Below are 16,471 nucleotides of genomic sequence, written 5' to 3' on the forward strand. Positions count from 1 at the left end.
TCATGCATGCACGCATACACACACACACACTAAGGTTTGGGGAGTGATGTCCAAGGGTATGTCTACACTGCAGTTAAACTAATGTGGCTGGCCTGTGCCAGCTAATTCAGGCTCGTGGGGTTCTGGCTTTAGGGGTTGTTTAATTGAGGTGTAGATGTTCAGGATCTGGGACCCTTCCACCTCACAGGATCCTAGAGCCCAGGCTTCAGCCTGAGCCTGAATGTCTACACTTATTTCCATATTCATTTTTAAGCTGGAGATATTAAATCAGAAATTTAGGAAACTTTGAAAATATATCACGTAGCATTTCTCCACTGTAGAAATCAGAAGGACTCTCCATGTCAACAAATCACAATACGTTCAGTTCTTATTGCTGAGCAGGAGCACTGTAAATAACTAGTTTTCATGAATCTCCTCCTCAATTAGTCTGTTAGAAATTATATTGATTTTATCTATCATTACCCCGTTTCCAGGAGTCTTCTGAAGGATCTCTCTCATCCAAAAAAAAAAAAAAAGGGTCACATTTGCAAAATATAACTTGTTAAATTTTACCTCTGAAGTTCATATGCATGGGTACCAACAAGTAATTTTGTACATAAACTGGGAAATACCTACTTTTGCATATGTAATTCCTTATTTTGGCTGCACAGTTAGCACCCTCATGCATATGTGAAGAAGTCAATCTTTTTAAAATTTGGCTTTAAATATTAAATTATCCGCCACCTTAGTACTATTTAGGTTGCACCATCATTAATCTTTTCCAAAAGTGCAATCTTATTAGGCAGGGTCAATTGCTATGCAATGCTATGCTATACTATACTACGCATCCCTTCAGTTGTAGATCTTTAAGACAAATCCTCATTTTTATGCCTGAGCATTTGAAGGTAGCAGGATTTATACTATGGTGAGTACTGGAGTAATTCCTGCTGGAATGAGAAAAGCCAAGGAAACCATAGGGATCAAAGCCAGCTTGGTTGTCTCCTGTGAGAACCTGAGATACCGATGTGGGAGCTGTGAAACTGAAATCTTCTTCTGAGGGACTGCTTTGCTCTTTATCAAACCGGGAAAGGGAAACTATTAATTGCTAGCAGGGCATACATAGTTATTGAACACTGCCAACACTTTAGAATTGTTTGAGGTCCCTACTGCAGTGCCATAGTCCTCAGTGCCAACATACAGAAATTCTGATTGTTTTAAGAGTCTCCATTTGAGAATACTTCAGCATTTGCTACAATAAATAAATGTTCTCTTAACTTTAGTAATTAAGACTTTTGAGTGTTTTCTTTTTCTAAAATAAGAAACTTTTTTCATTTCTCCAGAGTTTCAGATAATCATGTAAATGTAGTGTCCCTTTTCTGCGTCCCTCTTATCACTTTGCCTGATGTAACTCCTCTACTGGAAGCGCTCCTTACCTATCATGGAGGTGGATCGCAAGAAGTTCTCAGCTCAGAGTTTTTAGAAGCTGTGAATGAGACATTTTTAAAGTAAGTAACATAGAATATACAGATTACCAAAGAGAATATTAACTGTGTTCAGTTGGAATTACTATTTGGTGAACTTGCATACTGGATGCATTGAATATCTACTGTATTGTAACAAAATATTTTCTTTTTACCTGAATAGCAGATCTGAAGTTGAAGGAAAACAAGGATTCTAGATTTCTGATGTGCTATTTCAGTTTTACTTTCCCTATGACATATGTTAGACAGCATCACTGTAATTGTTTTTGGATTTTGCCTTTCATTGAGATTTTGTACCTCTTTGCCATAAATATACTAGATCTTTCCTAACTTCTGCTATTAGAGATCCAGATTTAATATTGTGTCCTTCCATACCAAAACATACCGGTTATATTCTTGTCTTTGTGTTGCTTGACAGTTCTCATATTTCTATTGAGAACTTGGTTCTCCACGTTTTCAAGTCTTGTATCTCCCAGCAGATTATTTTTAACTAGGCACTTGAATACAATTAACGATATGTAGATTTGCTTATACCTCTGCCATCAAGGTTGTCCAGTGTTTGGATGAGATTAGCTCATAGATGAAGAGCAGGTGATTGAAGCTGAACCTAAGCAAGACAGAGGTGATGGTGAACGGAGAAAAAGCACTATGGGAAGTTTGTAGCCACAATGCTTCCTTTGGTTGAAGGTACATGCCCATAATTGCTCAATTCAATCCATAGTCTAGGAATGCTTTTGAATTTAATGAAGAGGCTAAGCTCTCACATAGCAGTGGCCATGAGTAGCTTTCTGTCATCTCTGGTTAGCAAGGAGACTCCATCCCATCACATCTTGGCAGATAATGATTTGGTTTCAATTATACAAGCATTTGTCACCTTCCAGCTGGAATATAGCAATGATGAGTACACTTGGGCATGAAGCTATCAGCCTTTAGGAAACTCCAACTAATACAGCACTGTGGGCTACTGCAAGCATATCAGACCTGTCCTCTGCTCTTTATGCTAGCTTTACTTTCTTCTAAAATTGTATAAGTATGTATATGTGGATTGATAATTTTGCATTGATATGCAATTCTTTTAAATATTTATTCACTTCATGGCTCAGTTTGTAAAAAACAATATTTTCCCATTAACTCAGGAAGAAGATTGCCCTCTCTGAATCAGCTATCCTAAGCTTGTGGCTTCGTCATCTGCCTAGCCTTGAAAAAGCAACACTGCATCTTTTTGGAAGGTTGATTTCCACTCAAACAAGTTCACTGGAAGAGGTAGCATGTATCATAAGAGAGTCATTACTGGTATGTACCACAATTAATACATTACGTATGTTATGCTGAAGGATCGCCAAATACTTCTCTCATATACAGCATCACTGAAATCCAGCAACCTCTATGGGGGAGAGTAGCTGTCAGCTGGTGTGTAGCTTAATAACAGTAGTGGAAAGAGGAGAAATTTTTGTGCAGAACACCATGGCAAATCCCTACTCTAATAAAATATGTTAAAATTAAAAACCTCACAGAACATGATGTCTTGGCATCAAAAGCTTCATCCATAGACCGTCAGGAGATAAACTGAAATGGGGCCTGATTGTCAGAAGTGCTGAGCGCTATCATCATTTTAGATTTTTTTTTTAGAAATATTCTATTATATAGTGCACCAGTTCCATCCAATGTATTTAGAAATTGATAATGATTTGGGACCTGGTCACTTGACATGATTAAAGGCTTCCACTAACAAAGAAATAGTAACAGAACCCATTTATGAAAGCAGTACATTTTAGGATGTATAGGTATGTCATATGCACATATCTTGCATTATGAAAGTGAACCTGAGGCATGGACACTTTGAAATGTGGCATATATGATACTATAATCACACACCTGGAGGTGTGCTCTCATGTGTCTTTTAACATTTTAAAATTCTTTTCTCTTCTTAGAGTATTTTTACATGTCCATTCCACTGTAGGTGTGTGTGCACCCACGTGCACAGTTGTCGATCCTTTTCCCTCAGTGGTGCCCGTTGGGGCAGCTTGAGCATGCTCTACCCTTGCGCGCCAATGCGTGCAGGTACAAAAGGGGCTCCGCTGCCCCCGACCCCCCTCAGTTGCTTCTTACTTCCAGTGGCGGTTGTTGGAGTGCTTTCAGTTTGCTATAGCAAGTTCTTCCCTCGCTTCTTGTATATAGCTGTTTTTTTCTTAGAAGTTAATAGTTAGGTAAAGTCTAATATAGATAAGTGTTAGTATTAAGTTTCAGTTTTTAAGTTTTTTTTAACCAATTCAAATTTCAGTACTGGGTCTAGTATCAGAGCCATGCCTCGCTTTCTGGGGTTTAAGTCCTGCCTGTCATGTAGTATGCTGATGCTGGTCATTGACCGACACCGCAGCTGTCTAAAATGCTTGGGGGAGTCCCACATTACTGACAAGTGTCACATCTGTAAGAGGTTCAAGCCTAGCTCTAAGAAGGATAGAGCAGCCAGGTTCAAGTGTCTCCTAATGGCCCACCATCAGAGCCATTGCTTTTGAAATTTTGGTATGGAGCGCTCCATCAGAGATGTCTACAGCACCTCACTCTCTATCTCTGGTGCCAGAAAAGAGAGACAGGCCCTCGAGAGACTTAGTATCCTGTTTGGCAAGATCGTCTGTACTGAAGTCAGCCAGAGGCAAGGACTCTGGGAAAGATTCTGAAGAGTGCTCCCTGGAGGACTCCTCATCTAAGATTGTCAACCCTAGAACCTGTGACATGTCTGTCGAGGCCAACCCCTGAAGTACCCATAGAAGGACATCAGGGTCAGGAATCAAGACCAGCACTGATGACACCAGAGGTTTATGCAGCTGTGAGAGAACTGCTTAACCTCTTGGTGTCTCCGGTGGTGCAGGAAGGTTTCCAACCAGTACCAGTGACTGTGGTTCCTAGTCCAGCTCTTCAGGAGCATGCAGTACCATTACCTTCTATGCTTTTGGTACCTCAGAAGCTAGTGCAATCAAGAGGCAAGCCAGTGATGATATCCCCATACTGCCATCCCTGAGCTTTGAAACACTGCAGGGGTTAGTTCTGGAGGTAAAAGCAAATCCTCTCACCACAGTTCGCAGCTGCCTCAGATTCCTGGGGCACATGGCAGTATGTACCTATGTAGTGCAGCACGCCAGACTACACCTCAGGAAGTTGCAAGGTTGGCTGGCTTCAGTGTATGTCCTAAGTAGCTCAAGTACTGGTGTTAGTTTTGTCATCTCTGGACTGGTGAATACACTCACTGAAAGTTTGTGTGAAGATCTGTGAAAGAGTATAGGCCCCACATGGATGAGGAAGGGACCAGAGAGGCCCTGGTTGTTGGGCTAGCCCCACCTATCCAGTCCTGTCAATCATGCATGATTGGGAAGAGGGCTTTAAAAGGGAAGAAACTGCAGTAAGCTGGGGGGAAAGGAGCAAGATTACCCTAAGCTAGGGTTACCATATCTGAACTTTTAAAAAAGAGGACACTCGAGGGGGTGGGGGGTGGTAGCCCCGCCCCCTAGCCACTCCCTCCCACTTCCCGCCCCCTGACAGCCCCCCCCAAACTCCCGATCCATCCACCTCCCCCGTTCCCTGTCCCCTGACTGCCCCCCTTCTCCAACTCCCCAGCCCCCTTACCGTACCGCTCGGCTTAGAGCAGGTGTCTGGCTCCGCACCCCAAGGAGCGCCCCGCCCCGCCGAGCGGCGTGCTGAGGCTGTGGAGGAGGGGGGAAGTGGGGGAGGGGCTCTGGCCGGCGCTGCCAGCCCCGCTGCCGCGTTCCCTCACAGGCGCACAGACCGGGCGGTGTGCTAAGGCTGCAGGGGATGGGGGGAACTGGGAAGGGGCTTTGGCTGCCGAGGCCCCAATGTGCGAGGTGCTCGGCTGCCCTGTCAGCCGCTTTTCGCTCTTTAAATAGCCGACCAGGGGGAAATCCCAGACATTTTTAGATTTTTAGAAATTCCCCCCGGACGGCTATTTAAAGAGCGAAAAGCCGGACATGTCCGGGGAAATCCGGACGTATGGTAGCCCTAGACTACAGCACCAGACTGCAGGAGCAATGCCTGATGTTGCAAAGGGAACTCCTAGGCAGGAGACCTTCATCCTGACCCTGAGGAAAGTACAGCAGACCCCCTATGGTAAGACACACAGGCTGTGACCCAGACTGAGCGATTTCCACAAACCCATTATCTTGGGACTGGATTGTTGGCAGCACTATAGCCACCCTTCCCCACCTCTGCTTTCTGGAACCTCAGGGAGTCTCCCTGAAAGTGTGGGGAGTTTGTGACTTCCATATTGATCCCCCAGCCAGAGAGACTTAAGGAGCCCACAAAGGACAGAACCCCCCTTGGGAATAGTAGGGAAGTGGGGCTGGTGTTGTTACCACCCAGTGTAGATAACTGGGTGTGGTCAGGTTCCCCCACCCCCTGAGGGAGGGAGGAGCCACCAAAGACTCTGTTACAGGGTTCTCTTCATTCCCCTACAACCAATGCTCACTTTAATCACAGATGCATCATCCCTGGTTGTGGGACACATACAGGGTCCCTGTAGACTCAAAGTCTGTGGTCTTCCCAAGAACTGAAGACTCTCATAAATGTCAGAGAGTTGTGAGCTGTCCATCTAGTCTGTTCAGCCCTCCTTTTGCATATCAAGGGGGAAAAAATCTGCTAGTATTAACAGACAGCACAGCAACTATATTTTAGGTAAACATGCAGGGAGGGATGCATTTGACACAGCTGTGCCAGAAGATGATTGACCTGTGGGACTTTTGCATAGTCAGTTTGGTTCACTTCAGAGCTCCTTACCTTCCAGGAATGCAGAATTCATTGGCAGATCAGCTGAGCAGGTTCTTCCCTGATCACCATCAGTGTTTGCTGTCTCTGGACATGGCCAGATTCATGTACCAGCTGTGGAAGACTCCCCTGGTGGACCTCTTTGCAAAAAAGGCCAATAGAAAATGCCATCCTGTTTACAGTCCAGGTTTGTTGACAGACACATTCCTGCTATCCTGGAAGAATTCCTTTCTATATGCCTTACCTCCGATTCCATTACTGCCCAGAGTCTTGTCCAAGACCAGGCTCACCTCATACTTATAGCACCAGCATTGCCTCAGCAACACTGGTATTCAACCTTGTCAGTCAGACCTCCATTATCTCTCCCGTTGAATCTATGTATGATTTCCCAGGGCCATCGGTATCTGCTGAACCCCAACCTGCAAGCCCTCCATTTGACAGAGTGGATGCTTCATGGTTAACACCATTGGAAAGGGCTTGCTCTAAGAACATATAGAAAGTACTTCTGAATAGTATAAAGCTTCGAGAAGAGGTACTTATCTGGTTAATCAAACGTTTTTCCATCTGGTCCCGACAAAAAGGTTCCCTCCAAATAAGCTCTTATCAGTCATGTATTGGAAGGTCTTTTACACCTAAAACATCAAAGTCTAGCTGTTAATTCTATCAGAGTACCTCTGGCAGCTATCTCAGCTTTCCACCGGTTGGTAGATAATAAATCTCTTTTTTTTTTCCCAACCCTATCACCATCAGATTGCTAAAGGGTTTGGACAGATTACACTTTTAGGTGAAAGCTCCTATTCCCCCATAGGGTCTGATTTTGTGTTGGCAAAATTAATGGGGCCACTTTTGAACCTCTTGCAACTTGCTCCCTTCTCTACCTCTCTATAAATGTGGCCTTTTTCATTGTGATTACCTGTGAAAGTGGGTGAGTTGAGAACCCTGGTTCCAGAGCCTCCCTATACGGTTTTCCATAAGGATAATGTTTACCTATACCCTCACCCAAAGTTCCTAACAAAGGTGGCCTCCAGGTTTAACATTAACCAGGCAATTTATTTGCTGAATTTCTTTGTGAAACTTCACACTCATAGAGATGAGGAGAAACTTCATTGTTAGATGTTTGAAGAGCTTTAGCTTTCTACCTGGTTCCACAACGCGGTTGTTTGTTGTGGTTGTGGATAGAATGAAAGGACATCCAGTTGCCATTCAGAGGATTTCACCCTGGATTTCTTTGTGCATTTGTTTGTGTTACCAGTTGGCTAATATGATGCCACCAGCTAGAGCAAGGGTGGGCAAACTACGTCCCGCGGGCTGGATCTGGCCCATCAGGGCTTTGGATCCAGCCCGCGGGATTGCCACCCCCGTGGCGCCTCAGGCCCTGCGCCGCTGCTGGAAGTGGCCGGCACCACATCCCTGCAGCCCCTGGGGGAGGGGAGGGCAGAGGGCTCTGTGCGCTGCCCTCTTCTCCAGGCACCGCCCCCCTCAGCTGCCATTGGCCAGGAACGGGGAACCGTGGCCAATGGGAGCTTCGGGAGAGGTACCCACAGGGGAGGGCAGCGCGCAGAGCTCTTGGCCCCCCCCCCCCCCCAGGGGCCGCAGGGACATGGTGCCGGCCGCTTCCGGGAACAGCGCGTGGCCAGGGCAGGCAGGGAGCCTGTCTTAGCTCCCTGCGTGCCACTGCCACCACGGAGCTGCTCCAGGTAACCAGCGCTGGGCTGGAGCCTGCACCCCGCACCCCAACCCCCTGCTGCACCCTGCACCCAAACCCCCTGTCCTGAGTCCCCTGCTGCACCCCAACCCCCTGCCCTGAGCCCCTGCTGCACCCCAACCCACTGCCCTGAGCCCCCTGCCGAACCCCTTCTGCACCCCAACCCCCTGCCCTGAGCCCCCTTGTACACCATGCGCCCCAACCCCCTGCCCTAAGTCCCTTCCTGCACATCACACCCCCTCCCACATCCCACACTCCCTCTCGCACCTCTACCCCCTGCCCCAGCCCTACATTCATGGCCCTGCATGCAATTTCTCCACTCAGATGTGGCCCTCGGGCCAAAACGTTTGCCCACCATTGAGCTAGAGTATTGGCCCATTTCACTAGAGCGCATGCAGCATCAGCAGCTTTCCAAGTGCAACTACCTATTCTGGACAACTTGGTCATCAGTGCACATGTTAGCTTCTCATTATGCTGTAGCCAAGCAGTCCAGGACCCATGCCACTGTTGGACGTGTTGTTCTCGAATCTGTTCCTGTAGACTCTGAGCCCACATCCAGTAGAATGGACATGTGCAATCAGTCAAAGAAGAAGAAACTGCCTACCTCTCTCTAACAGTTGTTCTTTGAGATGTGTTGCACGTGTTCATTCCATGACCCACTCTCCTTCCCCTCTCTATCAAAATCTGTCCCAGTAAGAGGAACTGAGATGGATTGGGGTGGTTCTGCCCTCTTATGCATGCACAGAGTGGCATGCAATGGCAGAGGGCACTCAAACTGCCCTAATGGGTGCTGCTGAGGGGAAAAAGATCTTTGACAACTGTGCATGGGGCGCCCACACACACCTACAGGGAAATGGACATGTGCAACACATCTCAAAGAACAGTTACAGAAAGGTAGGTAACTATTTCTTATTCATTGCCTCTGTAGATCCCCATTGTAGGTGTTGTGTACCATGCTGACAAGCTACATAACTTCTAGTTTATGACGCTGCTTATGCATCAATCAGTGATCTGAACATTTCAGAACTCAAGATTACAAAAGGTTCTGTGCCTGTATACGTTCTCATCTCTCTCTTTTCCACCTGTAAAGTGGTCACAGGATTATCTCTGTCCCATAATCTATATAATACAACTGTCTTATCCATCTATCCATCCCTAAAGCCATCATTCACCATAATATATAGGTGCTATACATAGCTTACAGAAAACATTGGATCAGTATAGAAAGAAAGTAAAATCTCTGTCTTAATCTTGGGTATATTATTTATTTATTTATTTATATTTATATTACATTCACACCCAGAGCCCCCCAGCAGGATTGGGACCATATTGTGCTGGGCAGATTCCTATTGCACATACTTGAAAATTCAGCCCCTGCCCCCAAAAATTTGCACTCTAAGAAGACAAATGACACACACACATAAACAAGAGAAGAAGATGAGGGCATTCTGTGTAAAGGGGTAGTGTGGATGAAAGCACAAAGATGAGAATTTGACAAATAGGCAGATAAGCCTTGCTTTGTTGGTAGGAGGCAATGCATTAAGAGTATGCAAGAGGGATATGAGGGTACAGTTGAGAGGGTGATGACAGGAAGCTTGATCTTCTTGCAGTGAAGCATGGTAGCAGGAGCTGGTAGGGTGGATGATGTGCTCAGAGCAATGGTCAGTCAGTCTAATAATTCCCTTATTACATGCTATTTTAAAAGCTATTTAGAATACAGTAAGTAGAAACTTTGGATTTACCAGTGTGATGAATATATCCTGTCTAAAATATATTTAGAACATTTATTTAGAGGTACATGAATATGTGTTTTGTTTGATTGATTATGACATTTCCAGGATGTGACCTCTATGTGCCTTATGGTTTACGATAATTACAATACAAAATGATGAGCCAAAAATTACTGATTGATTTAGACTCTTTTTCCTATTTGCAATAAAAACAATACAGTACAAAAAAAGCAACCAGAAAAAAATTGGTTATGTGAATAAGCTGCTTCAGAACTGCATCATCTGAGTCATTTATCACAGTGAATTATCTCAGCACTGTCATAAGTGTAGGTAAATATCTTAGGGCAAGTCTACACTACAGCACATCATCAGCGCAGCTGCACACCGATGCAGCTGCACTGCTGTAGCGCATCTGGTGAAGACGCACTATGCTGATGGGAGAGCACTCTCCTATTGGCATAATTACTCCACCTTGGCGAAAAGTGGAAGCTATGTCAGCAGGAGATCATTTCCTGCTGACATAGCACCGGTGTGGACAGTGTGAAACTTGCGTTACTCGTGGAGTTTTTTTTTTTTTCACACCCCTGAGCAATGAAAGTTAGATCAACTTAAGCGGTAGTGTAGACCTGCCCTTAGAGATCTGCAGGACCCGGATAGAAGACTGCTGTGCTTTAGTATGAAAGAAACTTGATATCCAATACTGTTATATTTGGATTCCAACTGTAATTAGAGTGTGATGGTCTAGTAACTTGTATTTTATATGGTGTGTGGTTAATTATGTTTACATCTCTTGGCAGAAACTGGAATTAGTATTGGAAATTCTGTAGTTACTAGGAAGTAATAAAAACAAAAGATCAGCATTATACACATTGCATATAGTGAAATAATCTACATGAATATTCTTTGGCATCTAAGGAATTGAGAGGTCTTGCATTTTTGAGGGTTGAAGTGTACATAAGTGTATAATATATATGTGTGTATGTATATATGTGTTTGTAATATCTATGTGGTGGTGTATTAAACTAAATTCTTAATTTGCAAATTAGAATTTTTTTTTTTAGATACCTTCCTTTACAAATACATTTCAGGCTTTTTGTACAGTCCTCACTACATGCACATATAGGCAAATCAGGGCCAATAGTAATGTCTGTGCAGATTTTAGTTAGTACTTTTGGAAGCAGATGTAGTTGTGCTCCTTTGAAAGGTAGGGCACAAGAAAACCTTAATCCTTGGCTTTAGTTTCTGACCCTTAAAACATATGTCGTTCTTGACATTGTAAGCCATTTTGTAAGTATGCAGTTCTTCTGGCATCATCAACTTTCCCAAGTCTGGCCCAGAATCAAAACTATGTTATGCTTTCCAGCTGAAATTCAGGTTGTGGACCCTCAAATGCTATTGTTTTTGAGTCAGCACTGCAGAGTGAAAAGTGCCACTTATTAGGTGGGGGTGGTGACACACTATTATGCTGCCATACAGGATACTAAGGTTTGGGGTTGTACCCTGGTTCCTATGCCTCTACATTGCCCCCCTGCTTTGACTGATCCACACAGTTATCTTCTAGCTGGATCCAGAGTCATCTTTCACAGCTAGACCTGCCAGTGAAAGAGGCAGAGAACAGGGAGAAAGATGGGGGAGGTGTAAGAGAGAAATTGGGAGAGGCAAGACAATTTTTGTTTTAAATTGAATTTCCTTGCAGGGTATCCCAGCTAAGTAAAGTTCAACAGATACAATTAATTTCCTTAACCGTGTATTTTATAAAAGAATCCATCCTCAAAAGGATATATCCTTGAGTTGAAACACTGGGAATAGTGTGGATTAATTTTACTTGTGCTCTTGGTGAATTCCTCATGCTCTTCACTACAAGAATTCTATAAAAGAAATTAAATGGTATTCCCTTTTTAATAGCTATTGAAAATAAAATCGCAGTTTGTTGTCTCCTAGTTAGGAGTCTTTTAAGCATGTGAGTAGATCCTACCTTTTTGAACTCACCAAGTACTTGTGACTAAAAGTCAGCTAATCTTAAAGCTCTTAAAATAGGTTTGTATACATAGAATAAAGATGCATTTGGTACTCGTTAAAGTTAAACCAAAAATTGAGGAATAACATGTTTATCACTAATTAAGCAATATTTTTGTATAGTGCTAGTAAAAAAATAAAACTTGGAAATACAAACAATCTGGTAAAGTACAGAAGTGTAATAGTTTCGTAAAGTTAGAGTTATTTAGCCATAGAGCAGCTGGATCCAATGAATAGGACATGAGACTGGGAGTCAAGAGGACTTTAGTTCTGTTCCCATTTCTTCCATTCACATGCTATGTGATTTTGGGCAAGTCACTTAACTTCTGTATTTCAGTTTCTTCATCTGTATATACTTTTTGAGGATAATACTTGTTTATGTAAAGCACATTAAGATGTATTGATTAATAAAACACATAACAGATTGTGTTTGTTACTTATACATACATTAACACGTGTATATGTATAAGCACATATGCATGTTTTCTCCTTTATTTCTCTATGTATTTGTTTTTGTGTTTATTGTTAAAATAAATCAACGTTTTTTCTTATTCCTGTTATCAATCATGAATCAGAAAAATTCATAATAGAAAAAGTAGCTGAATTTTACATGATTTGTGTGTGTATGCGTGTAGCATCTCCACCATAATGTTACAACGCAATTTTTTGCATTTAATTTCCTTTTAAAAAGGAAACAAAATAAAGGTGCCAGTATCTTTGATTGTATGAGAAATATACACCTGAATATGTAATCATTAGTTCAGACCTGCAATTCCAATATCCTTAGTCTGGCTGTGCATTCTAGGTTGAATTGTGCTCTACAGATCCTGCAGATTTTGAAATTGATGGGGAGAGGGTCCAGAGGATATGATGCCAGTTTTGCAAAGCTTTTTCTTATGCTGTTTCCCATGTATGAGAGATGGTTTGCCAAGATACATTCAAGGGCAACTTGGGATGTGAGATCCCATGGTATCTTTTGAAAAGATTAGGTGATAACCTTGGCATCCTGAAAATCCCATCTTCTTTGAGTTCTGGTCCCTGTGTATATTCCACTGTGGGTACACATACTCTCCATGTGCCCAGAGCTGGAGAATTTTGAAAGCAGTGTCCGTTGGTCTGCACATGTGTCCTGGCTCACCTTGTGTCTCTGACCAAGGAGATAAAGGGCAGGGTGAGCTGACTGCCTCTCTAGTTCCTTCCCACTGCTGCTTGGTCTGGACTGGAACCCCCAATGTCCCCGAAGCTTCAACTTTCACATTTTTTGCAAAACTCCATCTTCGTTGCCTGCAAGCATGATTTCAAGTTATGTACTTGCCAAACTAGCAGTCCAAGAGCTCTTCTTTCTGGGCATCTGCGTAAATGCTGAAAAAATCTGTTCCCTCTATTAGCACGCCTGCTGCGAGTTTTGCACGAGATTCAGTAGATAGGGCACGAGTTATTCTCATTGCTCCCAGCTGGCCCAGACAGTTTTGGTTCCCTAACCTCCTACACATGTCCCAGTCTTTTGGCTCAAGGGAACAGCAATATCAGGCATCCCAACTGATGGTTGCTTCATCTTGGAGCCTGGTTTTCGGATGGGCATCATCCTTACAGCAATTGTGTAAAGCTGTACAGAACATCCTTTCTAATAGTAGTAAGGATTCCAGTAGGAAATATTACCTAGCTAAGTGGAAGCATTTCTCTGACTGGGCACATCAAAGACATATTTCTCCAGAAGACACAGATATTCCTTTCATTCTGGACTATATTCTTTCCTTGAAGAAAGCAGGTTTGTCCAACAGTTCCTAACAGGCCCACTTAACAGCAATCAGTGCATATCATTTGTCTTCACAGGGCTACTCGATCTTTGCCTACCCTCTACTAGCAGATTCTGGAAAGGCCTAATCAGAACCTTTCTACCTACTCCTCAATGGGACTTGAACCTTGTTCTCTCAGTACTCACTAATGGTTCAAAAGGAGTCTTAGCTTCTCGGTCCATGTCTCTCCTATCCATGAAGGTTGCATTCCTGGGTAGCCATCGCCACAGCCAACAGGGTTGGTGAGCTTGGGGCGTTGATGGCAGATTCTCCTTGTACTGTATTCCTTAAGAACAAGGTTTCATTATGTTTACACCCTAAATTCACGCCCAGAATAGTCTCTGAGTTTCACCTGAACCAGTCTATCCACTAAGAAGTACTGTGTTCTTCCCGAAGCCTCACGCATCCTCAGAAGAAAGGAGGCCTGTGGCGGGGCGTCGACTCACCAGCACGGCTCCTCCTGCTGGTAATGACTGTGCTATTTCACTGCACCCTGCCAATGAGTTGGACGGGAAAGTTCTGTTCCTTGCACAAAGCGCATGTAGTTGGGCTTTGCTCCAAGAATAGGGTTTGGTTCTCTTTAAAACAAGTATCCAGTGGCAATGTAACCATTGTTGATGCCACAAGAAAGTAAATGGCTTATTTGCTTATACAGTCACTTTATTACTATAGGCAAAGCACTAGCAACAGCTATAGTCAAGGCCCTGTGAGCTCTGTATCAAATTTGACCTAAATTCTGCAGCAAGGGACCCAAGGTCTATGGAACTCAAGTACAGAAGGCTGGAAATTATGATGTCAATTTCAAATAAATTAAAATATGGATGTTTGTATTGTATTAAATATGAAAACTAATAATACAACCAGTACACTATTCCTTGGGTTACTTAATTAAAAAATGATAAAAAAAATTGTCATGAACTCTAATTATATCTATGGGATAGAACGTGAAAGTATCATAAAGTGAAAATTTCTTAAAAATTTTGTGGTGCTTGCCCTGAAACTTATGTAAAAATTGGTCTTTTTATAGGTAAGTGTACAAATGATGTTATTTTAAAAGCCATACATGCTGTAGCTGGAAAAAAAATAAAACAAAGATGTTTCAATTTGATTGGTTACCCTAAAAAACTAAAAGGTATCAATATATTTTGTAAAGACCCTTAAAATAACAATATTTTCCTGTAAAAATCACATCCACCTAACTCGTCCACCTAGTTTTCTTCCAAGCACTGGATGTTTGGAAACTTCAGCCTTGCAACAAGCTGCATGCTGTTTTTCACACAAGCCTAAAGAGCCGGCTGTGAATACTCTTGAACACTAGGTGGCATGCGTTTAATATGACAACATAACTACAGCTGTCTGACAGAAAAAATGAGTGTTAAAACATGAAAATGAGGTGCCACCTAATATTTCCAGTATGGTAAAGACAGCTGTGAGAAACAAGGAGCTGGCCTTTTCAGAGTTTTCCTTGACAGTTTATACTAACGGCTATCTTTTTTTTTTTTTTTTTTAAGGTTTATGTGTCTGGTAAACTCTCCATTTACCTATAAGCCGTTTTAAAAAAATATATCTTCTTTTTAAGGTGCTGGGTGCTTTGCAGCTTGAACTAGATGCACAGAATTTTAATTTAGACTGGTGCTTCAGGCACTTTGGGTAAGGGCCGTGACAGTAAATACCCCGTGGAAACACATTATTCCATCCCTGGATCCTGAAGTCTATAAAAAGCATTTTATTAGACACTTTTAAAAAAATGGAATTATTCTTCAGGACTTGCTTTCTTACCAAATCTTTAGATGTTTTCCTTAGCAAAAAAATTATGCCTGTCACTTTTTTGTTTTATAAAAATTAAAATCTGGGTTTATGCAAGTGTTTATTTTGTTGCCTAGATGGGTGCTGTAGAAGAGCCTAAATCTTATAAGTGAAAAATATGGGTTTATTTTGGGGCTTACATTTACTAATATACCATCTCATATAATAACTTCCATAAAATGTGATGGTCTTATGTGTGCTGTTATATCATGGCACATAGAGGATGAAAAACTTAACTAATTTAAAAACATATTTTTGGGCTCTAAGATGCAGTAAATGTTTTTAGGTCACATAGAAATGCCAAGATACATAGAAGGGTATGGGATTATGAAAAAATGTGTCAGACCAAAGTGTATACTGTAGTTGCTGAACCATGGTAGAGAAAAGAAGGCAAATTAATTTCTTGTCATTAGTTTTGTTGATGTAACCAGAACATCAACTTGCATCCAAAAGGGATAGTATACAGAGAAAACTAAAAAAAAAAGTTTGCTCATCTGTTCCTTTCTCTTGGCTGCAGGAGTTACATGCATAGCAACCCTTTTTCATCTGTCTGCCACCCTTAATATTTTTAGAGATACTTGTCATACACAGTTCTAGATCACAGATGTGTACATTTATGAACTGTCTAGTCTGCCTAGTATAATTGTTAGTCTCACGTCTTCCTTGTTGTTTTTAAGGAGTCTAATCCTGGGATGCTGAGCCCTTTACAGGGTTTGGTCCAAGATCGCTTGTTTAGTAACTGCAGCATTGTAGTGTCCACTGGCAATGCTGTACATTGTACAATGAAAGCTAATTGGGTGAGAGTTGCATCTTAATTAGTGTCTAATTTTCTTCCATTTCTTTTTTGATAGCCACAAGCAGCATGCCACCCTCCCATCTTCAGAATTGTTGATGAAATTTTCAAGTAAGTTTTGGTAACTTTTACAGTGAGGATTTTAAATGTTCTGCTTTTAGACTGAATGTTGATATAAGAGGTATATTGGTTAGAAACATAGAGGACTGTGAGTTCGGAATTCTGGGGCCTAACTGAGTCACTGTTTAAATATGTGATCTCTGATAAACTCTGAACCTTAGTTTACTGTTTTGTAAAATGAGTATAACCTGTGTTGTGTAGTATTGTGAAACCTAATGAATGTGGAGCACCTTGAGATCCTCATATAAAAGGCATTATGGCCCAGATCCACA

At 42.4% G+C, this 16,471-nt stretch overlaps 2 protein-coding genes across 12 annotated transcripts in view; one reads left to right on the forward strand and one right to left on the reverse strand.

The window, feature by feature from the left end:
* Window positions 1-16,471, forward strand: part of FANCC (FA complementation group C) — a 127,570-nt gene that overhangs the window by 77,874 nt on the left and 33,225 nt on the right. For all 5 annotated transcript variants that reach the window (XR_010588867.1, XM_024101149.3, XM_042854563.2 and 2 more), the window contains 3 exons: window positions 1,320-1,484; window positions 2,597-2,753; window positions 16,138-16,190. Coding sequence is in view for 4 of the 5 variants with exons in the window: in XM_024101149.3 (XP_023956917.1) it covers window positions 1,320-1,484; window positions 2,597-2,753; window positions 16,138-16,190 (375 nt within the window). In the remaining variant the exon portion in view is untranslated. The remainder of the gene's footprint in view (window positions 1-1,319; window positions 1,485-2,596; window positions 2,754-16,137; window positions 16,191-16,471) is intronic.
* AOPEP (aminopeptidase O (putative)) overlaps window positions 1-16,471 on the reverse strand; it is a 410,457-nt gene that overhangs the window by 7,636 nt on the left and 386,350 nt on the right. For all 7 annotated transcript variants that reach the window (XR_010588857.1, XR_010588861.1, XR_010588856.1 and 4 more), the window contains 3 exons: window positions 5,938-6,865; window positions 1,846-2,067; window positions 1,413-1,462 (listed from right to left, as the gene is read on the reverse strand). The gene's annotated coding sequence lies outside the window, so the exon portion shown is untranslated. The remainder of the gene's footprint in view (window positions 1-1,412; window positions 1,463-1,845; window positions 2,068-5,937; window positions 6,866-16,471) is intronic.

Source organism: Chrysemys picta, chromosome 6 (genome assembly GCF_011386835.1).
Source record: "Chrysemys picta bellii isolate R12L10 chromosome 6, ASM1138683v2, whole genome shotgun sequence".
NCBI lineage: Eukaryota > Metazoa > Chordata > Testudines > Emydidae > Chrysemys > Chrysemys picta.